The sequence below is a fragment of the Moschus berezovskii genome, chromosome 10 (genome assembly GCF_049115385.1).
Source record: "Moschus berezovskii isolate FMDL1 chromosome 10, NW_MosBer_1.0, whole genome shotgun sequence".
Taxonomy (NCBI): domain Eukaryota; kingdom Metazoa; phylum Chordata; class Mammalia; order Artiodactyla; family Moschidae; genus Moschus; species Moschus berezovskii.
Genome location: NC_142469.1, coordinates 79,244,723 through 79,270,110, shown reverse-complemented (window position 1 = coordinate 79,270,110; position 25,388 = coordinate 79,244,723). Strand labels below are relative to the sequence as shown.

At 38.6% G+C, this 25,388-nt stretch overlaps 2 protein-coding genes across 3 annotated transcripts in view; one reads left to right on the top strand and one right to left on the bottom strand.

The window, feature by feature from the left end:
- The window catches only part of SLC2A12 (solute carrier family 2 member 12), a 76,524-nt gene extending 65,273 nt beyond the window's left edge, over positions 1-11,251 (top strand). Inside the window, exons 5-6 of one of the 2 annotated variants that reach the window (XM_055432889.2) lie at positions 162-277; positions 10,328-11,251. In XM_055432889.2, coding sequence (XP_055288864.1) covers positions 162-277; positions 10,328-10,353 — 142 coding nt within the window. In that variant the 3' untranslated portion in view covers positions 10,354-11,251. Of the gene's footprint in view, positions 1-161; positions 2,050-10,327 lie in introns of those variants that run through there. The other variant, XM_055432887.2, reaches the window with a different exon arrangement.
- Positions 2,193-11,379, bottom strand: TBPL1 (TATA-box binding protein like 1). The gene is made up of 6 exons (XM_055432890.2): positions 11,245-11,379; positions 9,696-9,778; positions 9,473-9,536; positions 7,894-7,997; positions 7,707-7,801; positions 2,193-4,489 (listed from the first exon to the last, which is right to left on the bottom strand). The coding sequence occupies exons 1-6, from the start codon at positions 11,377-11,379 to the stop codon at positions 4,410-4,412; spliced, it is 561 nt and encodes a 186-aa protein (XP_055288865.1). The 3' UTR covers positions 2,193-4,409.
- Positions 11,380-25,388: the final 14,009 nt, after the last annotated feature.

The following is a 25,388-nucleotide window of genomic DNA, read 5'->3' as shown; positions in this document are numbered from 1 at the left end:
TCGTGACACATGGAAACTTTGCAATAAACATTGGTCTTTTTTGCACAGCTAAAACATTAAAGCCCCAGGGTGATTTTTAAAAATGATAGCCTGCACATTTTTTCCCCCAAAATACTGTAAATTAAGAATGACATTTTCATTAGTGCCTTTTTCTCTTTCAGGAACTATGTGAAAAACAACATTTGTTTTATGAGTCATCACCGGGAGGAATTAGTGCCAAAACAGCTTCAAAAAAGAAAACCCCAAGAGCAGTTCTTGGAGTCTAAAAAGCTACGGGGTAAGGGACAGCCAAGGCAGCTTTCTTCAGAGATCTAATGGCCTCAAAACCCTTCAAGTGTTGATATAGAAAGAGAATACTTAGGGTGTCTTCCTACCAATATGTGTTAGCCACTCCCATGTTTTCTTTTCAGTGTCACAGAGCTAGTTTAAAAAGGATATCCTGAAATTATAGTCTTTACTCATTACCCCACCCCCTAAAGGAACCATGAAAGGTATTTGAGGAACAAGGTCCCAAGTGGTCTTACTCTGAGCAGGATACCAGGATAAAAATAATACCAGCTGGTTCAGTATTTTCCACCTTCTTCACAGAGCAGCCTTTGAAAGACTATGAACTAATGATGAGGGCAGCTTTTATCTTAAGGTTTGTTATGCACAGAGGCCTGTTGCGGCTTTATTATTCAGACACATAAGTTGTCGAACATAAGCTTACCTTTGGTAAGCTTTGTCTACCAAGACACTCCCCACACTAGGTCTTGTGTAAAAAAGAACCAAGACACAATATGGACAATTGCACGCATGTTCTAGGTTAGGATAGGGTCCCGATTAGGACTTTAGTGATCATTTCTAATTATAGTTCAACAACTATAAAGATTATCCATCTTATTTTATGAATCATGAACTACAATGTAATTCAAAATATTCTTTTATGAATTTGATGTTAGTATTACAAAGTATTAAAAAGAAACAACTCTGCAATAGTTGAGAAAGATAAGCATTTTTCTATCCATTAAAAAATATATGAGTATAAAGGATACTTTCAAAATTGTGGGATCATATTTATTTAGTAGTAGTTGTTAGTAAATCATGAGAAAAGGAATCAGGTCATTAGGTTATTTATCCAAATCTGTAAGTAATTAGGTTTGAATTACTAAGTTAAGCTTTCATGATAACTTAGATCCATAGTTTCCTGCAGTTCTTCACACGCCTCAGGAATATCACTACCTCAGGTTACAGCCTACGGGCTATAACTGATGCTGACTTTCAGACACTTGCAGACATAATAAATGACATCTAGACATCGGGGCAATTCCCTTACTATGTTCTTTTCTATGATGAAACAGAGATCACTGACTGTACCAGAAACTTGCGTTTTCACCCACACAGTAATGGACTGCTCTTTTCTGTACTGCACCAGCTGAATTTTAAGATGCGGGGAAGCATTTTACCAATACAATTTGGTACACTGGTAGAAAATCTACAATAAAAAGTCTCAAACCATTTATGCAGTAATCCATTAAATGACTTAAGCTATGGGAAACACACACAAAATGTATTGAATAGCCTAAGCTGAAAAAGAATACAAAAATATGATTACCCTGAAGAAAAGAGAATCCTCAGTCAAAAGCCCTTTTCATTTAGCCTGAAATTTTTGTATCGGCCCGTAACAAACTATAAGGAAGTAAGATCTACTGCAGCCCTTTATAATGAAGTGGTCAGACTTCAGCCTCTGTAAGCAACAGTAAAACTGTATTATCAGAAACTCAGGAGAATGACTAAAAGTCCTGGTGCTGAAAAACACTATTTTCATTAAAATTGGCAGGGGAACTTATGATGAAAGATCTGCAATCTCCATTCTGCACAGTACATTTCTCACACAAGTTAGAGCATGCATTGTTCATTTGTTCTGGAAGAAGGGAAAGTATGTTCTGTAGAGGTAATCGATTGAAGAAATTTATTAAGAACTTTCAGTGGAATTATATGCTGACATTAAATAAGGTCAAGACAGGTAATCGGTATATTTCTTTTCTTTGTCAAGCATCACAGATTGTAAGATACTAACAAAATTGTTAAACTGTGCAAGTTCAAACACTGTGTATCCTTTAGCTATTTCATGGCTTAGCCATGCATTGTAAATGGGCAGGAAACTGTTTATAAACTTAGGTTTATCATTAAGTGATTTCAACTTCAGTAGCTTAAACATTCTATTTTTATTATTCAGAATCTATAATGAAACAATTCTATTTTCAAACTAATTTTTACCCAATACAACCCCAACTACAGCATTTTCACTTTCAAAAATAAGAAGGGGGAATACTTATAATTTTTATGTATATATTTACAGTTTTTATTTATAAAAAAAATGTACAGCACTTGTGAAAAGCCAGAAGACATCAGACACACTCATTTCTTACCAGCTTTAAGTATAGTGGGTCACACCCATGACACTTGGCCAGGCGGCACGCGAGCAGCAGCCCTGAAACCAGACCCAGTCAGATTGTCCTTCCTCCTCTTCTCTGAGAAAGTGTTTTGATGAGCTACTGATCTACCTAGTTTTCAAGTCACTCCAATACTGAAAAATCCTACGACATTTGGATCTGCATCTTGACTGTATCATGTTCCCCCACTCTCCTTCTCTCTTTTTCTGTGAACACTGCAGAACAGGAGAGATCACTTAATTACTGTTAATTAAGTTTAAGTGAAAACTCAAATTTTTCAGTCTGCCCAGAACCTATAATTTTCATTGAATTTTATTCTGTATATATTTTATGAGGCTACCTAAACACAAATGTAAAAAGTGAGAAAGAAGTCTGAAAATCACAATTAAGTCTCTCCCAAGAGAGAAAATATAAAAGTTAGCCCTTGCCTCCAACTTACAAAGAGTGAGAGGAAGGGCAGGGGAAGGTATCAAGAAGAAGACAAAGATAAACATAAAATAATATGTATTGTTCAGTACAGTTTTCAAGATTTTAGAACATGGTAGGGAATACATGTACTAGAATACAGAGGTTAAAGTGTTCCAATTTTTCACAAATGTTCCAAAACATTTTGGAAATTCAAAGTTTTAGTGGAAGACTGTGTTGTATTATTATCTCTATTAATGTTAACTGAGAAGCTAACATGACTCTCCGCTTAGTTTTATTTCTAGGTAAAATCATTGTTAGTTAATACTCAATTGGTCAAGCACCACTGCAGCGTGATACTGTATTACCATTCCTGGGCTCATGGGTGAGCCAGAGTCACTGGTTCACAAATGCGTATTTACTGTTAACTTTAAAGGCGCAGTCCCATGTATTGAATAGTCACTCTTTAGCTTCATTCAATAAGACACAGCAATGGGAAAGACTAATCTTGCAAAATGGCTTTCAAGTTCAAGTTGAACTGCAGTATTAATATAGTCACACTGGGGCACTTCTTGTTAAAACAGCACAATGTTTCAACTTCTGACAAGATTCCTAATATACAGCCTTGAGCAACAACCTCAGATTATTCTTTTCCTATAATCAGAGTTGAGTCTTTCCAGAGTAACAAAGGTACATATGAGGTACAACCCATCACAGCTTTTCTTGTATTTATCTTGTAGGTAATAAGAGGTTTCTTTTTTTAAAACGACAACTCTGCAACTTTTAAAAGATGGTTAACACTTTCTACCATGTTAAATTAGCAACATAAAACATTATGCTTAATCTATAAAGTTCTACTCTGGTTCCCTACAGTTTATATACATGTCTTCATTTCTAATCTTTAAGAAAAAAAAATTCCTATTTGATATTTGGTAACAGAGCATTAAAAGATACTATACAGATGTGGCATATGTATATTTACAAAATACACTTCAAAACGAAGCTGACACACTTTAGCAAAAGTCTAAGCTTGCATAGATTAAAAAAAAGAACTATGAATACAATATTTGTTAAAATAGAAAAATGGGGAATAAAAGTTATAGAATGGATATGAAGAGAGATCTTTTCCAAACTTTTATTTGTGCACATTCAATTGAAAAAGATAACTTTTACAGGTTCTTTGGTGCCCATATTCAGCATACAAAAATGTAAAAGGCTATTCACAAATAAAACACATTAGCTCAAACTGGAAAAAAAATAATGACAACAAAACAATTTGCGGTAGTGCACACGGGGACAGCTCTGCTCACGGGGACATGAAAATTACTGCAAAAATAAATAGAAGTGTCCTTGTGTAAAAGCAGCAATGTCATGTCTTGTAAACTTCCTTTTTATATTACAGCAAGGTTTGAAGTAAAATCCAAAGGGCCGGGAGCTCCCACTGTAGCCGTGAAAGAATAAAAGAGTCTGTTTCCTCAGTTCCTGTTGGTCCGGGTTTCCTTTTGAGTCCAATGTGCAGCAGGTTTGAAAAGGTGCTCAGTTAAGGATTCCAACCAATGAAGTGGCGAATTATAAAATCTCTTTCCTGCTTTCAAACACAAATGGGTAAATCTGTTCCACAGCAGTAGCAACAGCCTTTACATTGGGTCCTGCAACAACACAGTGGAGGGAGAGGTGAGAAGAGGCAGAAGAAAACTAGGAAAAGCTGATTTCCCAGAATGACAAAGAACTGAGTCCTTTAGAATATCAGGCTGTTCTTTTAAAAACCTACACTTATATAACTGTACACATAGTCATAGTAAGAACCAAGAAATACAATTTTTTATGAACAATTAAATGGAATTAAACATAAAATGATGTTACTCATCTTGGTTTGGGCACCATTGGGAAAAGAAAGTATATTAAACACACACACACACAATCACAGAGGAAAATACGAAGTGCTAAAATACGCTCATTAAAGGAAGGAAAAACAAATGGAACTAGACGACTATTAATAATAATATCCTTTTGGTCACTGTAGCCAGGCTTCTGGTTAGGCTACGACTGAGAAGGGGACAACAAAGAATGAGATGGATGGATGGCATCACTGACTCGATGGACATGGGTTTGAATGAACTCCGGGAGTTGGTGATGGACAGGGAGGCCTGGCGTTCTGTGATTCATGGGGTCGTAAAGAGTCGGACACGACTGAGAGACTCAACTGAACTGAACTGAAATGAAGTTCATCACAGGAGTATCACGGAACCCAGCAGAAGTAAACAAAGCTGCTACCAGAGTTGGGAAACCAGAGGGCTGTTATAAACTGCACAGTCTGAACATCCCCACAGATTTACCACTATCTGGTACTCACATCTTTATTACTAATCTAGTCATTCACCCTTACAGCTTGCTTCCCTGGTGGCTCAGTGGAAAAGAATCTGCCTGCCAATGAAGGAGATGCCGGTTTGATTCCTGAATTGGGAAGATCCCCTGGAGAAGGAATGGCAACCCACTTCAGTATTCTTGCCTGGGAACCCCATGGACAGAGGAACTTGGCAGGATACAGTTCATGGGGTCCCAAAGAGTCAGACATGACTTAGCGACTGAACAATAACTGCCAATTAAAAACAAAAAAGCACCAAGGGATGAGGTGATGTAATATATTTATCAATCCATACAATGCTAATAACTTTAAAATAAGTAAGCTTTCACCTAAATAGGCAAAATATATATATAGAAAAGAACAGTGAAAAATATTTTCATAAAATCTATTTTGAATAAATACGTAAATATGTGTATTTTCCCCCACCAACATTTACACTTACTTTTTGAAAGATCCTAAAAATGTACATATGCATCCACTGGGAACCCTTTCCTGACTCACCTCAGTCCCTCCAGAGAATAGAGCTCTGCCCATCAGGACCACTCAGAATGTGTCCACTGAACTAACAGTTCAGATATTGCAGATATTAATATATAATGCATACTGGGTAACCAGGTCAATGGTCTTCAGTTTGCCATCATGTCTGACTCTTTGCGACCCCATGGACTGTAGCCTACCAGGCTCCTCCGTCCATGGGATTTTCCAGGCAAGAATACTGGAGTGGGTTGCCATTTCCTTCTCCAGGAGATCTTCCCAACCCAGGGATTGAACCCGGGTCTCCCACATTGTAGGCAGACGCTTTACTGTCTGAGCCACCAGGGAAGTAAGAAATTATCTATTAACTTAATTTATATATATTTTACATAAGCATTATTTTATTCCATAAAATAAGTCACTAAGTCATGTCTGACTTTTTTGCAACCCCATGGACTGTAGCCCACCAGGCTCTTCAGTTCATGGGATTTGCCAGGTAAGAATACTGCAGTGGGTTGCCATGTCCTTCTCCAGGGAATCTTCCCAACCCAGGGATCAAACTGAGTCTCCTGCTTGACAGACAGATTCTTTACCTCTAAGCCACCAGGGAAGCCCAATTCCATACTTAGCAAGGACTTTATATATTTTAGAACCTCTGTGAAGTCTGAGCTCCAAAGTGTAGAAACCCAAAGGAAAGAGACTTGTTCCCCACCACTCCATTTTTAAGATTCAGGCATGATCCTGGCAAGAGCCTTTAAAAGTTTCCGAGGAAGATGTGAAAACCCATGGATGAATCAAAACTAAAGCTTTTCTATTGAAGGTTTATAGGTGTATTTTCCTTTAAGGATTAATGGAATAAAAAGAAAATTCAAGGACCTAAAGAAGTTTTCCTTAATTTTGCCAAAGGTTGGACCTGACTCCCAAGTAATGTCTATGAACAATTTATAACCACAATACCATTTAAAAAAAAATCACCCTGCATGCTAAATGCTACCCTTTGACATCTATGCCTACTCTTTTGAAATCACCTCTTCCAAATAATTAAAGACTCTAAAGATATAACAAAATACACATTACAAATAGATACCAATTATATTTGAATATTCTGCCCATGTAAAACCTCTATGAAATTCATAAAATAGGCTTCTCTTGAGTATTTTAAATGCAAGACATCATAAACTTAAAAACAGCATATGAAAACAAATACTAGAATCTTCTTAATTCCAAACTGAAAACCCAAATGCCCATGGAACAATATATTCACACACTGGGTACTAAACAGCAGTAAGAACGACTGATCCACAACTACGTGGAACATACAGATGAATCTACTAAGGTAATGAGATAAAGAAGACAGACGTAAAACTGTATACTGAAGATTGCAAAATAGTATATAAAAGCAGGTTAAACTCATCTACTGTGTTTGCCAACAAAGGTCCGTAAAGTCAAAGCTATGGTTTTTCCAGTAGTCCTGTATAGATGTCAGAGTTGGACCATATGGAAGGCTGAGCGCTGAAGAATTGATGCTTTTGAACTGTGGTGCTGGAGAAGACTCTTGAGAGTCCCCTGGACAGCAAGGAGATCAAACCACTCAATCCTAAATGAAATTAACCCTGAATATTCATTGGAAGGACTGATGCTGAAGCTGAAGCTCCATTACTTTGGTCACCTGATGTGAAGAGCCGACTCATTGGAAAAGACCCCGATTCTGGGAAAGATTGACGGCAGGAGAAGAAGGGGGCGACAGAGGCTGAGATGGTTGGACAGCATCACTGACTCAATGAACATGAGTTTGAGCAAACTCTGGGAAGTAGTGAAGAACAGGGAAGCCTGGCGTGCTAAGGTCCATGGGGTTGCAAAGAGTCAGACATGACTTAGTAGCTGAAAAACTGTGTTAAAAATGAGGAGACCGGCTCTCTGAGGAGGGCAGAAGGGAAAAAGCATACTGTATCTCTATTTTGGTATGAACACCTCCTTATCTCATTCAATCCATAATTGACAAGCTTGGTTTCAATATCATAAAATACCTGTTACTGTGATACTTCCTGTTGAAAAAATCTGTAATGTAGCTCTTAGCGATTTTATCCGATAGCACACAGCAGGATGAAGTTCAGGTTCATAACTATACCAAAAAAGCCACAATTAATATAAATATTTGTAGACTGACAAGTAATTTCAAATTTGGTAAGTTATGTTGATTCTTTGAAGACTTACCTGGCATGAGGTCTATTGTTCTTTGTGAATTCTGGCAAACGGATTTCAAATGGCATGTTACACACTGCCAAAACATTAACAACCTTAAAATCTGTAAATATTACCTTCAGGAGAGAAGTAAAACCAATGAATTATTTTGAAACAAACAAAAAAAACCTTACTCATCATGGCAATCTTAATTTTAAATCTTAAATTTTAATCGTTAAAAATAAGAGCAAACAAGATAAACAGAAACACTTAAAGCATGATTTAATATTTTAAGTTACCAGAGACTCCTTATGCTGTAACTAAAGTGGGGAGGGGAGAAGCTCAAAAACTTTATTAAAAAATAAACAAAGCCTGAGATAACTGCATGAATAAAATAGTATGTCGGGGTCTTCTGAATCTTATTTTAAGACTGTACTTTAAACGGGATATTTAATCTACTGGTGTAAGAGGGAGAACAGTGAGGAAACATTAAAGCAGATTCCTCCAAAGAGTCAAAATGGAAAAGCTGTCATTTCAAACTCAAAAAGCAGTGGACACTGAGCTCCAAAGGCCAGACTTTTTCTTATACGCAGTAAGGTAAAAGCACGTTTCTGCGAATTTAGATGTTTGCTCATTTGAGGGGTCAGAATGCAGAACAGAGACAAAATTGTGACTTTAACTCACTGGGATGTCTCTCAACATCTCTAATGCAAGGCTAAGAAAAGAGGGTCCAAGGCTGAAAACAATGTCCTCTCAATTTTAATAACTTTAGCCACTTCTACCAATATTTTAATGGTTTTACCCTGTTATTCTTTCAACTGTTCCTAGTAAAACCGCAAATCTGGATGAACTATCCTCCAACTCAGCACAGGCACAAGGCAGCGAGAGAAAGTCACGAGACGTGCCCAGTGGCCCTGCCATCAGTTGCGGCTCTCTACCCCCCTCCTGGCCAGCACTAACACCCCCACACTCCCCAGCACCATGGTGCACGCCTAGCACCTTCCACCTCAGGGGAGACTGCAGTCATCAGAGAGAAACTTGACCCCCCATCCCCTCCCACCCAAATCCCAAACTGCCTGGGCCCATTTCTTTTTCTTTTACTTACTCATCATTTCTAAGTGACCCAGTGAATCCAGGATACATATTCATTTTATTCAAAGTTATGCCTCCAGAAATTATATAAGGCTGACCTGCTAGAGATGGTCACCGCACAAGGCTGAGAGCCTGCTAACCAGTGTGTGCCTGTCAACAGGGTCCTGTGGTTCTCACTCATCATCCTGACACAGCATTCTTGTGATGATCAAACACAGATTGTGTGTGTGAGAGTGTGAGTGAGAGAGAGAAAAGTGAAAAATGCAAGGGGTTGAAAAGCAGTCACTCTATAAGGAAACAAGTCTCTCTCTATGGGAAAGCAATCTGTGAAAAAGCCAGGATCCCACACAGACATCCATGTGGGCAAAGTCTGCCACTACATTTTTGAGCTGAAGGACAGAATTATACAATTTAAAAAAAAGTCAATCATAAGAGGAATTTGAGGGGACTTCTTCAATCCACTAAATAATATATATATATTTTGGATATCTGCAGCTTGGATAGCTTTTGAAAACATTACCTGAAATCCTAGTTTCTGGAGACTACGGGCTAAACGTCTGGCACCAAATTTAGCTTCTTCTTCACTATGGTTTGAAAGAAAGAAAAAGATTATCAGTTACACAGGAAATAAATTTTATACTGAGGAACACAACAAACTGTACATGTGATTTTGTTTTCAAGTCTGGAAAAATGTCTTTCCCATGAGGGGAAAATTAAAAAATAAACACCCAAGTAACATTTACCTTGTTGCTCCAGTGCAAATAATTTTTCCTGAGGACCAAATTGTAGCTGTAATTCTAGGCTTTCTAAGCTTCATTAATACTTTCTGCAAAAAGAAAAGAAAACCAAAAACCCAACAGCTCGGTTAATTTCCACACATGGTTCTACTCTGTGTGGCCATTTTATGTTTAAATACTACTTCAAGCTTACCCAAGACTGAAATAACTGTTCTCCAAACCACCCATTCTGAAATCAAGAACCACACTGAACATAAAGAACATATTAATTCAAAAGGACATTTAATTAATAAAAAATTCAAGGCCTGTATATATCTCTCACTATATACTTGAAATCAATGTACTGCAAGTACACATTCCAACTTCTCTGTTCACATAACTGGACTTTGCAGTTTGCATGGATCCTCGAACATGCCAAACTGTGCGTGCCTCAGGGACTTGGCACAGCCGTTACTTTCATCTGGTATTCTCTTCCTTCCGGGTTCCCACTTCATTCAGGTCTTTGACCAGGTGTCATCTCTACAGAGAGACCTTCCCTGACCATTTCACCAAAACACCCATCCCTTCACCCCTCTGGGACTTCTAACCCTGCTTTTCTCTGCCTCATGGTGCTCATGACTTTCTTCTGTGTCTTACAGCTGCTATGCCTAGTACATATTCATGACCGATGTGCAAATCTTGAATGCAGGAGGAAGTCTGGAGCTGGAGATGTAATTTTAGATTCCTTAGAAATGAAAGGCACTTAAAGCTATGGATTTGGATTAAATTATCTACAGTGTGAATGTACACAGGTCAAGGCCTAAGATCCAAGATAACATGTGAGTTTAAATTTTCATTGCAACTTTTCATTTCTGGCAATATTTAATAAATGGCCATAATATATAAAAGAGCTAAATGTTTTACTGAATATGTAACAAAAAAATGAATTGGACATTTTTTCTTAAAACTCTTATTAAATTTTGAGTTCCTCTCTTTCTCTGTCATATGTTTTATTATTAAACTAGAAAGCTAGTAAACCTGGGAAGACCCAATTTATCACAGGCTCAAAATAAAATTCGAGCTAAAATACATTATAAAATTTCTTACCTAAGTGTTTGAGAAACAGAGTTTCTTCTTCATTTAGTTGTCTTTCGCTACCAGCTTGTCCATCAACTCAAGATGTTACCCTTCCCAGGAATAATGACTTCTCTGCCATATGGCATGCTCAAGTTTCAACGCAGCAGTAAGCCTGTCCCTCTCTTTTTAGCAGATTATTTACTTCTTTTTAAAGGTGAAGATGACATTATTGATGAACATGAAAATCTTTAATTGTGACTCACTGAAATTTTTAATTGAATTTAATTCATCTGTACTTCATTTCTAGCCTGAAGAACTAATGCAAATTTACCAAGATATACTGGCATCTAATTTTTAGAGCTTCAGCAGAGCCTTCATACCCATTCTTAATTTTTATAGTAAATGTATAAGGTATTGTCCTCATTCTTTATTTAGTATATCATTCACAGCACTATAAAATTAGGCTATGTAGCACACGTAACAAAAATCAGATACTTACTCCAACATCACGCTTATAAATTACGTTTGCTCCCTCTAAAGCAATCTTTCTTAAGTTCAAATGGCATCTTGTTCTAAAAACACAGACTACATTTGTAATTAGAATGTCCAATGCAACATCACTGTCTGCATCCATTGGGGTAGTTTAAAAACTTGGCTTCCCACCACGAAGATCACATCCTGAGAAATAAAAACAAATAATTAAATAATTAAACTGAAATGTTCTGTTAATATTTTGGTCACAAGAAATCTTGAAAACTAAAATGCAAGAAGTAGATCTCTATTTTTTATTTTTCAAATGTTATTCAAATCATGTCCTTTCTTTTCCCCATGAAAAACGTCACTTTTTAAAAGATAACGTGTCATAGAAAGTCTTTGAAAATCTGAATCTAAGTTTCATTCCTTAAAACCAATCAGTAACTTTTACATGCCAGGAACTTGCCAGACTTGACTCTTGGAATTTGCCTTTAGAGCCACCACTTTCCAGGTATGTCACTATGGCGATTCTCCAAACACACCATGTTCAAGGGCTGGACTCTACATGGTCCCAATGTCCAACCATTAATGGTACTAAAACCCACCTCATACAACTTGAAAGGGCTATATAAAGAATGACCTACTTTTTCTCTATTCCGGTAGGGTCATTGACTTTCTTAAGTTTTAAGACACAGTGATATTAATAATAACATTTATTAACGGACTTTCCTCATTTACTAGCCATTCATTCATTAATCACTTGCTGAAAACCTCTACACACTGAGGAGACTGGAGAAAAACAGCAACAAGGCAAGGTCTTTTGTCCTGAAGGAGCTCACCAGCCTGTGTATGTATGGGGAAGCTTCAACAAGCAACTGCTTAGCACAATACCATTTTTACCTAGATCTTAATCTTACAGAATGTGTATCTTTTCAAAACAATGACAGGAATATTTCTAAAAACAAAAATGAGCCCTAGTTTTTACTAAGTACACGGTCTACGTCCAGCTAAAATATTTTCTCTTTGAGTATCCACAACTTAAAAAATGAGTAATGGTAATTCAGTTGACCTATCCCACAAAGAGAAAAATCAGAAAATGGTAACAATGCTATTAAAATTATCTTTATAATTCCTTGAAGCACAATATAAAAAAGTGTCTGCCTCCAATGCGGGAGACCCGGGTTCGATCCCTGGGTCGGGAAGATCCCCTGGAGAAGGAAACGGTAACCCACTCCAGTATTCTTGCCTGGAGAATCCCATGGACAGAGAAGCCTGGTAGGCTACAGTCCACGGGGTCGCAAAGAGTCGGACACAACTGAGCGACGGAACGGAATGGAACGGACGGAAATTATTATATGATTAAAAACTGAAGCCAAGAGTCCAAATAAAAAAAAAAAATTCTACCTTGTTTTTCTGCCATTTAGTTTCTGGTAGGACACAATGAGAAATCAGGTGGAGACTTTTAGCATCTCTGTACGATCATATGGCATTGAACTCTGTGTATCATCTGAACCTCAACTTCATTCTATTTTCTTTCTTATATTTAGTTCAATCTACCTATCTTTTTGTTTTTCTGTTCTTTGTGCTTGAGCAACCTCAAATGATTCTTGGGTACAAGAGGCGGGGACAGGGGTGGCAGTGGCGTCTGAGGGATAGGTATATAGGTGGACAGATTAATAAACAGAGAACAGAAGCAGTTATCAGTGGTGATCTTTAAGTGCACACTCAACATTCGACTCACCACTGACTATTCTGAGGACTCAGGCCAATTATACAATCTATCTGTGTCTTGATTTTCTCATCTGTGACATGAAATGGACAGTGCCTAACAGATAGTGCCATGGGAATTACATAAAATGTATGAAAAGCACTTAACACATATACTTGGAAAATAGTAACACAAAAAATAACAGTGACTGGGGTAAAAGTTTAAGTCCAAGTCCACAGGTAGAGCAGAGATTTCTTAGCCATCGCTTTCCATGATTATATCATAACCCAGATATTGCGCCACTTGCTACTTTCCTATTAGAACTTGGAAATAACTGTGAGACAGAGGCTCCTGAGTGTTCACCCCAACACTCATTTCATCTCTTCTTCACAATAAACAGAACCCAGACATCTAGCTGGATACATTGTGGCAGGAAAAAAAAATTCTATACATTTTAGCCTCCCTAGCAACAGACATTCCCCAAGAGGACACGAGCTCTGTACTGCCAAAGAAACGTAAAACAATATATCTTCATGACTTTTGAGAAGTCTGCTCAGTTCAGTTCAGTAGCTCAGTCCTGTCCAACTCTTTGTGACCCCATGAATCATAGCACACCAGGCCTCCCTGTCCATCACCAACTCCCGGGGTTCACTCAAACTCAAGTCCACCGAGTTGGTGATGCCATCCAGCCATCTCATTCTCTGTCATCCCCTTCTCCTCCCGCCCCCAACCTTTCCCAGCATCAGAGTCTTTTCCAGTGAGTCAACTCTTCGCATGAGGTGGCCAAAGTATTGCAGTTTCAGCTTTAGCATCAGTCCTTCCAATGAACACCCAGGACTGATCTCCTTTAGAATGGCCTGGTTGGGTCTCCGTGCAGTCTAAGGGACTCTAAAGAGTCTTCTCCAACACCACAGTTCAAAAGCATCAATTCTTCGGCGATCAGCTTTCTTCACAGTCCAACTCTCACAACCATACATGACCACTGGAAGTCTGCTCAGAGGGACCGAATTAACCAGAAGACCCTTTTGCCTTTCTGCTCTTCTTCATTCTTGCTGGATAGCGTCTGTATGTGAAAGCTGGAGCTCAAGAAGCCATTTGGGATCATGAGATGGGTATGGAAAAACAGACCGAAGAAGCCTGTGACCCTGATATTGTGAAACTCCTTATCACCCCCATCATTCTCTAATTCTAGACTTTATGAACATGAGGGAAAAATCAATTTCTATTTTAAGCCCTCCTGGTGGACTTTAGCTATATGCAGCCAAATGTAATCCTGACTGATACACATCCCATGATAAAGGCCACAAAAAGCATGACTTAAAAGAGAAGTTACATATGAAGGAACTATGTTGAATTTACCACCTCACACAGACTTTTTACATCAAACAGCCTAAAATAAATGATTCAGATCTCCTACTCTGAGTATTAACTGCTGAACTGTCTGGAAAGACTAAAAGGATAACATACAAGGTAAAAATGAGTCAAGAAAGAAGGGGGAAAGCAAACTTTGAGAATGCAAAGAAGCCTTGAAATTAATTAAAATTTGATGATTGTTTCCATACACCAGCAACTTAAAATCGAAAAATGAAGTCATGGGCATAGATAAGAAGTATTCATATTTTATATGAGCAACCTAGCAAACTGATCACATGGACCACAGGCTTGTCTAATTCAATGAAACCATAGGCCATGCCACACAGGGCCATCCAAGATGGATGGGTCATGACGGAGAGTTATGACAAAATGTGATCCACTGGAGAAGGGAATGGAACGGCAAACCGCTTTAGTATTCCTGCCTTGAGAACCCCATGAACAATATGAAAATGCAAAAAGATAGGACACTGAAAGATGAACTCCCCAGGTTGGTAGGTGCCCAATATGCTACTAGAGAACAGTGGAGAAATAACTCCAGAAAGAATGGATGGAGTTAAAGCAAAAACAACACCCAGCTGTGGATGTGACTGGTGATGGAAGTAAAGTCCAATGCTGCAAAGAACAATACTGCATAGGAACCTGGAATGTTAGGTCCATGAATCAAGACAAACTGGAAGTGGTCAAACAGGAGATGACAAGAGTGACATCGACATTTTAGGAATCGGTGAACTAAAATGCACTGGAATGGGTGAATTCAACTCAGATGACCATTATATCTACTAGTATGGGCAAGAATCCCTTAGAAGAAATGGAGTAGCCATCATAGTTAACAAAAAAGAGTTCAAAATGCAGTTCAGTTCAGTTCAGTCACTCAGTCGTGTCCGACTCTTTGCGACCCCATGAATCACAGCACACCAGGCCTCCCTGTCCATCACCAACTCATGGAGTTCACTCAAACTCATGTTCACAGAGTTGGTGATGCCATCCAGCCATCTCATTCTCGGTCGTCCCCTTCTCCTCCCGCCCCCAACCTTTCCCAGCATCAGAGTCTTTTCCAGTGAGTCAACTCGTCGCATGAGGTGGCCAAAGTATTGCAGTTTCAGCTTTAGCATCAGTCCTTCTAATGAACACCCAGGATTGATCTCCTTTAGAATGGACTGGTTGGATCTCCTTGTCGTACAAGGGACTCTCAAGAGTCTTCTCCAACACCACACTTCAAAAGCATCAATTCTTCGGCAATCAGCTTTCTTCACAGTCCAACTCTCAAATCCATAAATAACCACGGGAAAAACCATAGCCTGACTAGACGGACCTTTGTTGGCAAAGTAATGTCTCTGCTTTTTAATATACTATCAAGGTTGGTCATAACTTTCCTTCCAAGGAGTAAGCGTCTTCTAATTTCATGGCTGCAATCAGCATCTGCAGTGATTTTGAAGCCCCAAAAAATAAAGTCTGACACTATTTCCACACTGCTTTTCCATCTATTTCCCATGAAGTGATGGGACCAGATGCCATGATCTTTGTTTTCTGAATGTTGAGCTTCAAGCCAAACTTTTCACTCTCCTCTTTCACTTTCATCAAGAGGCTTTTCAGTTCCTCTTCACTTTCTGCCATAAGGGTAGTGTCATCTGCATATCTGAGATTATTGATATTTCTCCCAGCAATCTTGATTCCAGCTTGTGCTTCTTCCAGCCCAGCATTCCTCATGATGCATTCTGCATATAAGTTAAATAAGCAAGGTGACAATATACAGCCTTGACGCACTCCTTTTCCTATTTGGAACCAGTCTGTTGTTCCATGTACAGTTCTGACTGTTGCTTCCTGACCTGCATACAGGTTTCTCAAGAGGCAGGTCAGGTGGTCTGGGATTCCCATCTCTTTCAGAATGTTCCACAGTTTACTGTGATCCACACAGTCAAAGGCTTTGGCATAGTCAATGAAGCAGAAATAGATGCTCTTCTGGAATTCTCTTGCTTTCTCCACGATCCAGCGGATGTTGGCAATTTGATCTCTGGTGCCTCTGCCTTTTCTAAAACCTGCTTGAACATCTGGGAGTTCACGGTTCACATATTGCTGAAGCCTGTCTTGGAGAATTTTGAGCATAACTTTACTAGCGTGTGAGATGAGTGCAATTGTGTGATAGTTTGAGCATTCTTTGGCATTGCCTTTCTTTGGGATTGGAATGAAGACTGACCTTTTCCAGTCCTGTGGCCACTGCTGAGTTTTCCAAATTTGCTGGCATATTGAGTGCAGCACTTTCACAGCATCATCTTTCAAGATTTGAAATAGCTCAACTGGAATTCCATCACCACCACTAGCTTTGTTCGTAGTGATGCTTTCTAAGGCCCACTTGACTTCACATTCCAAGATGTCTGGCAAAATGCAGTACTTGGGTGTAATCTCAAAAATGACAGAATGAACTCTGTTCGTTTCCAAGGCAAACCATTTAATATCACAGTAATCCAAGTCTAGGCCCTAACCAGTAATGCTGAAGAAGCTGAAGCTGAATGGTTCTATGAAGTCCTACAAGACCTTCTAGAACTAACACCAAAAAAGGATGTCCTCTTCATCATAGAGGACTGGAATGCAAAAGCAGGAAGTCAAGAAACACCTGGAGTGACAAGCAAACTTGACCTTGGAGTACAGAATGAAGCAGGGCAAAGGCTCATAGAGTTTTCCCAAGAGAACCCACTGGCCATAACAAACCCGCTTCCAATAACACAAGAGAAACCTCTACACATGGAGATCACCAGATGATCAATACCAAAATCATATTGACTATATTCTTTGCAGCCAAAGATGATACAGTCAGCAAAAATAAGACCGGGAGCTGACTGTGGCTCAGATCATGAACTCCTTATTGCCATATTCAGACTTAAAGAAAGTAGGGAAACCACTGGACCATTCAGGTATGACTTAACTCAAATCCCCTACAATTATACAGTGGAAGTGACAAACAGATTCAAGGGATTAGATCTGCTAGACAGAGTGCCTGAAGAAATATGGACGGGGGTCAGTGATACTGTATAGCAGGCAGTGATCAAGACCATCCCCAAGAAAAAGAAATGCAAGAAGGCAAAATAGCTGTCTAAAGAGGCCTTACAAATAGCTGAGAAAAGAAGAGAAACTAAAGGCAAAGGAGAAAATGAAAGATATAAGCATCTGAATGCAGAGTTCCAAAGAATAGCAAGGAGAGATAAGAAAGCCTTCCCCAGTTATCAATGCTAAGAAATAGAGGAAAACAACAGAATGGGAAAGACTAGAGATCTCTTTAAGAAAATTAGAGATACCAAGGGAACATTTCATGCAAAGATGGGCTCGATAAAGGACAGAAATGGTATGGACCTAACAGAAGCAGAAGATATTAAGAAGAGGTGGCAAGAATACACAGAAGAACTATACAAAAAAGATTTTCATGACCCAGATAACCACAATGGTGTGATCACTCATCTAGAGCTAGACATCCTGGAATGCGAAGTCAAGTGGGCCTTAGGAAGTATCACGATGAACAAAGCTAGTGGAGGTGATGGAATTTCAGCTGAGCTATTTCAAATCCTGAAAGATGATGCTGTGAAAGTGCTATACTCAATGTCAGCAAATTTAGAAAACTCAGCAGTGGCCACAGGACTGGAAAAGGTCAGTTTTTATTCCAATCCCAAAGAAAGGCAATGCCAAAGAATGCTCAAACTACTGCACAATTACACTCATCTTACACACTAGCAAAGTAATGCTCAAAATCCTCTAAGCCAGGCTTCAGCAATATGTGAACCATGAACTTCCAGATATTCAGGCCAGATTTAGAAGAGGCAGAGGAGCCAGATATCAAACTGACAACATCCGCTGGACAACATATAAAGAGAGTTCCAGAAAAATATCTACTTTTGCTTTATTGACTACACCAAAGCCTTTGACTGTGCAGATCACAACAAACTGTAGAAAATTCTTAAAGAGATTGGAATACCAGATCAACTTACCTGACTGCTGAAAAATCTGTATGCAGGTCAAGAAGCAATAGTTAGAACTGGACATGGGACAACAGACTGGTTCCAAATCAGGAAAGGAGTATATCAAGGCTGTATACTGTCACCATGCTTATTTAACTTATATGCAGAGTACATCATGTGACATGCCAGGCTGGCTTAAGCACAAGCTGGAATCAAGATTGCCGAGAGAAATATCAATAACTTCAGATATGCAGGTGACACCACCCATGGCAGAAAGCAAAGAGCTAAAGAGCCTCTTGATGAAAGTGAAAGAGGAGAGTGAAAAAGTTACCTTAAAACTCAACATTCAGCAAACTAAGATCATGGCATCTCGTCCCATTACTTCATGGCAATTAGATGGGGAATCAATGGAAACAGTGAATGACTATTTTTTTTGGTTCCAAAATCACTGCAGATGATATAGCCATGAAATTCAAAGATGCTCCTTGCTCCTTGGAAGAAAAGCTATGACAAACCTAGATAGCATGTTAAAAAGTAGAGACATTACTTTGCCAACAAAGGTCTGTCTAGTCAAAGCTCTGGTTTTTCCAGTAGTCACATACGGATGTGAGAGTTGGACTATAAAGAAATGAACTGCGGTGGTGGAGAAGACTCTTGAGAGTCCCTTGGATGGCAAGGAGATCAAACCAGCGAATCCTAAAGAAAATCAGTCTTGAATATTCACTGGAAGGACTGATGCTGAAGCTTAAGTTCCACTACTTTGGCCACCTGATGCAAAGAGCTGACTCATTGGAAAAGACCCTGATGTTGGGAAAGACTGAAGGTAGGAGGAGTAGGGGATGACAGAGGAGGAGACAGTTGGATGGCATCACCGACTTGATGGACATGAGTTTGAGCAACCTCCGGGAGTTGGTGATGGACAGGGAATCTTGGGTGCTGCAGTCCATGGGGTCACAAAGAGTCGGACATGACTGAGTGACTGAACTGAACTGAACTGATGGTGGTTTCTGCCTTACGGCAGAAAACGAAGAATAATTAAAGAGCCTCTTGATGAAAGTGAAAGAGGAGTGAAAAAGCTGGCTTAAAATTCAACATTCAGAAAGCAAAGATCATGGATGGCATCTGGTCCCATCACTTCATGGCAAATAGATGGGGAAACAATTGAAACAGTGACAAACTTTATTTTCATGGGCTCCAAAATTACTGCAGATAATGACTGCAGCCATGAAATTCAGACGCTTGCTCCTCGGAAGAAAAGCTATGACCAACCTAGACAGCATATTAAAAAGCAGAGACATTACTTTGCCAACAAAGGTCCGACTAGTCAAGGCTATGATTTTTCCAGTAGTCATGTATGGATGTGAGAGTTGGACTATAAAGAAAGCTGAGCGTTGAATTGATGCTTTTGAACTGTGGTGTTGGAGAGACTCTTTAGAGTCCCTTGGACTGCAAGGAGATCCAACCAGTCAATCCTAAAGGAAATCAGTCCTAAATATTCACTGTAAAGACTGATTTTGAAGCTAAAACTCCAATTCTTTGGCCACCTGATGCAGACAACTAACTCATTCAAAAAGACCCTGATGCTGGGAAAGATTGAAGGTGGGATGAAAAGGGGACGACAGAGGATGAGATGATTGGATGGCATCACCGACTTGATGGACATGAGTTTGAGTAAACTCTTGGAGTTGGTGATGGACAGGGAAGCCTGGCGTGCTGCAGTCCCTGGGGTCGCAAAGAGTGGGACACATCACCGACTGAACTGAACTGATGATGGTTTTATTCCTAGGTTTTTTAAGGAATCTCTATACCGTCTTCCATAGTGGCTGTACCAACTTACATTCCCACCAACAAGTGCAAGAGGGTTCCCTTTTCTCCACACCCTCTTCAGCATTTACTATTTGTAGGCTTTTTGATTATAGCCATTCTGACTGGTGTGAGGTGATATCTCATTGTAGTTTTGATTTGCATTTCTCTAATAATGAGTGATATTTAGCATCTTTTCATGTGTTTGTTAGCCATCTGTGTGTCTTCTTTGGAGAAATGTCTGTTAGGTCTTTTCCCCATTTTTTGATTGGGTTGTTTTTCTGGTATTGAGTTGGATGAGCTGCTTGTATAATTTGGAAATTAATCCTTTGTCAGTTGTTTCATTTGCTATTATTTTCTCCCATTCTGAAGGTTGTCTTTTCACCTTGCTTATAGTTTCCTTTGCTGTGCAAAAGCTTTTAAGTTGAATCAGGTCCCACTTGTTTACTTTAAAACATACCCATAACTTTTAAAACACAGTTTAAACACATACATACACAGCTATAAAAAAGATGGGGAGAGTTAATTCCCAGTAGGGGAGAAATATTCCAAACTGCTTGTAACTATGGTACCTATAGTTCCCTATGGTACCTTGAAGTTCCCTGATAGCTCAGACAGTAAAGCGTCTGCCTACAATGTGGGAGACCTGGGTTCGATCCCTGGATCAGGAAGATCCTCTGGAGAAGGAGATGACAACCCACTCCAGTACTTTTGCCTGGAAAAATCCCATGGACGGAGGAGCATGGTACACTACAGTCCATGGGGTTGCAAAGAGTCGGACATGACTGAGCAACTTCACTTTTCATGGTACCTATAGTTAAACATCTATTTCACTTATTATATTCTGAAGGCTAAAGACTACATCTTAAAGTCACATCCATGACTTGGCACCATATCTCATACATAGAAAATGTTCTATTACTATTTGGTGAATAAATGCTACAAAATCCAACAGTTCAATCTTCAGTTTAAATTAAAATTCTCATTAGCTAGAATCCCAAACTACTATTTTTTTAATACTAGGTATGGAGAAGGAAATGGCAACCCACTCCAGTGTTCTTGCCTGGAGAATCCCAGGGACAGGGGAGCCTGGTGGGCTTCTGTCTATGGGGTCACACAGAGTCGGACACGACTGAAGTGACGCAGCAGCAGCAGCATGAAAAAAAAAAAGCAAAACTAAAAGCTTCTGAAGAAAGTGTTTCAGGTCAAGTCCAGCCTGCTTTAAAGTCAAAATGGAACCATGAAGTTAGAAGCAAGATGAATCGAAAGCAGAGTGAGTGCCACTGGTCTACTAAATCTCAAAATTGAGGTAAACTAAACATAATAGTGTTTAGTTGATGATAATACATTATTATTAACAAAAAACAACATGTAACAGAAAGAAAAAAAGAAACAACTAAAAGCAAGCCCGAAACTTGAGTTCCAAAGCCACTCATTTTCATTTAAATAAAGAAGAGTTAAGACTCTTTTTCTTCCCTACATGCCCCTCAATATCCATGAAAATGCATATGTAGTGTTCTTTACTATTATTTCATGACGGCTTACACATTTACAACTTTTAAACTTGTTTGTATGCATCCAAGGGAAATATGTTTCAGCAAATCCACAAAAAAGAACAGCATTTTAAAGTGGCATTTAAATTTACAAAGCTGTTAAGCCTGCTAACACTACAGAACAAAATACTTAAGACAACATAAGTGAGAAAAACAAACATCTATGTTCCTACCACCCAGCTTAAAAAATATAATTCACAATAAATGGATACCTCCCCTCCTGCTCTTCTCCTAGATAAGGTCCTCATTCCTTTCCTCTGGAGAAAACTATTCTCCCGAATTGCTGTTTTATCATTCTCATATATTCCTCTTAAAGTTATGACATACACATTATATCCTTGAACCCAATAAGTCATTTAAAAAATAAATTCATGGATTTGGCTTGCTAATACTTCATTTTGGATTAATACATCTATTTTTGTAAGCAGAATTTGTCTATAATCCTTTCTTGGACTTTCTTTATCTGGTTTGAGTATCATGGTGATACCAGACTTATTAGACAAGTTAGCTTGCTTTCTTCTTAAAAAAAAAAAACAACAACAACTTTGGAAGACAGTTTTAGATGACCTCATTTGAAAACTGTCTTGACCTGTTTCTTGTTTCCTTTGTGGATTTTAAAAGATTAATTCAATTTAAGAGTTTTAAGACATTTGATGTCTTCTATTCCTTGATCACTTTCCCCAAATTAAATTTTCTTGGGAAATTTTCCAGTTCTTCTAAAATTTAACATTTTATGGCATATAATTTTTCGTGGTTTTCCTAAAAATTTTAAAAACTCAACTTCAGTATACTTATCTCTTCATCATACTATCGTTTATCCTTGCTTTTTTTTCTATCATCAATCTTGCTGAAAAGCTTTTCTATTTTTTGTTTGTTCAAAGGACAAACTATTGGCAGTTATTTCGATCCTCTTTATTAAATTTTTTTTTTGCCTTATGTTCTTCCTTCTACAGATCTACTCTTTTCTTGATTTCTTATATTGGAAAGTAAACTGGATGCTTAATATGTCAGTTTTTAATATTTTCTCTCTTGGATGAGCATTTACAGCAATGATAACCAAGTACATTCAGTATATCTGAAGTTGGATATATAATGTTTTCACTATCCCTTGATTCTAACAATAGTTGCATTTCCATTATTATTTTTTTAAGACTACTTATTTATAAATTCTTTATCTTTAGACATATATAGCTTTTAAAATCACTAGCGATGAGGAAGTGCTAACTTAAAAGAATGAGATACCACTACTCATACTGGTAAACATCAAACATTGCTGATGTGAGAAATTATTCAACTGAGCAAAGTATAAATAAAGATGATATACTGCAATTCTGTTAATAGCAGAAACCTACGTGCCAATGCAGAAGGGGTTGGTTAAATAAAGTATCGGTTCAGTTTAGTTCAGTTGCTCAGTCGTGTCCGACTCTTTGAGACCCCATGAATCACAGCACACCAGGCCTCCCTGTCCATTACCGATTCCCGGAGTTCACTCAAATTCATGTCCGTGGAGTCGGTGATGCCATCCAGCCATCTCATTCTCTGTCGTCCCCTTCTCCTCCCGCCCCCAATCCCTCCCAGCATCAGTCTAATACAACAGACTTCTAAACTGACTTTATAAATTATAACTACATGGATATAGTCAGAGGTTCATAATGTGAAAACAAACATACATTTGATATCGTTCATTTTGGTTTATATATCTATGTATGTACTAAAAATCCCAAAATGTTAACAATTATTCTATTCAGAGAACTGGCAACAGGGTGACTTTGGTAATTTCCCCACTGTCCAAGGCCTAATATTAAGACATGATTTAACAAGGTGTTTTGTCCTGTTTCTCAAGTAAATGCCAAATATGAGTTTGACAAGTATTTCCTTCTAATAAAAAGCAAAGTGGAAAGTTTAAGCTGTCCTACTTCAGGAAATAACATATTTCTAGCATTGTGTTAAGATGCACTATTGAGTTGAAGCAGATTTTTATGGACAAGTTAGGACCTCCTGGTGGTATTCCAACCTCAACCTTAAAGCATCAACTGGAAAACATTGCCACCTCCTGGTTTTTAAGGCAAATTACATCCAACGCTACTACATTTAGAATTTTCCACATGGGGAAAGAAGGAAATGGCAACCCACCCCAGTAAGTGTTCTTGTCTGGGAAATGCCATAGACATGAGGGAGCCCGGTGGGCTGCTACAGTCCATGGGGTCACAAAAGAGTTTGACATGACTTAGCAACTGAGCACACCAGCAAAGATATTTTAAACTAAAAGGGCACAACAAACATTGTTACCAAAACAAAGCAAAAATAACCCTAAAATCTAACTAAAAGCCAAAAGAATAAAGTAAAACTGAGAATACAGAAAAGTAAATTCTGGCTACTTTTAAGTGTACTTGAGTTGGATCTGAGGATACGGTGGGTGGGTCCTCTAAGGTTTAACCACAGAACTTCTCTCCATGATTTGAGAAATGGCAGACAGAGACAGACTGGATTCAGTCCAGTTGCAAACACTATGTGAGTCCAGGTGGTGTCCGAGGGATCGTTCTTTTCTACAAACAAGACATGCCATCCAAACTAACTGCATATTCTTTATAAAGCTCCCAAAACAGCAGTTTAGGAAAGAGACATTTTGTGTTCCTGATTCCAACAGATTACGCAACCATCTCTCAATACAGACCTGTGACCAAGATAGAGAAAGGCTAATATTCTGCCTTTTACAAAGAGGGTCTTCTTTCACATAGGTTTAATGTTAATAGTACAGCATAAACCTTATCAAAGAGGGTGCCGACCTAGCGTTCACATTTAGGTATGTGACACTGGGTAAGTTACCTAACCTCTCTCTTTAAGTCCTAATTTTCTCTTCTGAAAAATTGGTGATAATATCATCATATCTCCCAGGGTGTTTTTAAGAAGTAAGGACTAATTATCTGTGTCAAGTACATAGCATACAGCGAGTATTCACTAAATGGTAACTATTACCATTTAACGGATTCACAGGTAGAATATTGTAACCAGAACCGACACAAAACTTGAGAACAAGCATATTAACAGATAGTAAAAAAAACAACCCAAGACCATAATAGGTTAGGCAGGGGTCAGCAAAATAACAACCAATGGGCCAGGCCCTAATTTGTTTTTTATTTAAAAAAAAGCCTTACTGAAACATAGTCATGCTCATGTGTTTACTTAATGACTATGTGGCAGAGCTGAGCAGCTGTTAAAGTGAAAGTGAAAGGCACTCGGTGGTGTCTGAATCTTTGCGACCCCATGGACTATACAGTCCACAGAATTCTCCAGGCCAGAATACTGAAGTGGGTAGCCTTTCCCTTCTCCAAGGGATCTTCCCAACCCAGGGATCAAACCCAGGTCTCCCACATTGCAGGCGGATTCTCAACCAGCTGAGCCACAGGGGAAGCCCAAGCAGTTGTGACAAAGACCAAAAGACCCACAGGCTAAAGTAGTTACTATCTGGTCCTCTAAGAAAAAAATTTGCAGATCCCCAGGCTAGTGCAATGGGGCAGTATCAATTAGGCAACTGCTATTAATTTTGCTAAGTCAAATAATAGAGTGGTCATACAGATGATCATGCTTATTTTTTTAACATGTATATTGAAATAGTCAAGGGAAAAATGCCATGTCTGGAATCATTATTTGAACTCAGTAACAAACAGATCTGGTAAAGTTTCAGATGATCCCCTCAATATCTGGAATCTTCCCACAGGAACCAACAAATTAGGACAATTTCAGTACAAAATAGATCTGGATCGTAGGTATAATTTTAAGACAAAGA

Bases quoted from the DNA above. Each gene is read 5' to 3' on its own strand.
- TBPL1 (XM_055432890.2), bottom strand. From the start codon at position 11,379: ATGGATGCAGACAGTGATGTTGCATTGGACATTCTAATTACAAATGTA. The intron at 7,998-9,472 runs GTAATGTTTTCA...TCTCTCCTGAAG, and splicing joins TCCAGAAACTAGGATTTCAG to GTAATATTTACAGATTTTAA. The intron at 7,802-7,893 runs GTAAGTCTTCAA...TTTTTGGTATAG, and splicing joins AACAATAGACCTCATGCCAG to TTATGAACCTGAACTTCATC.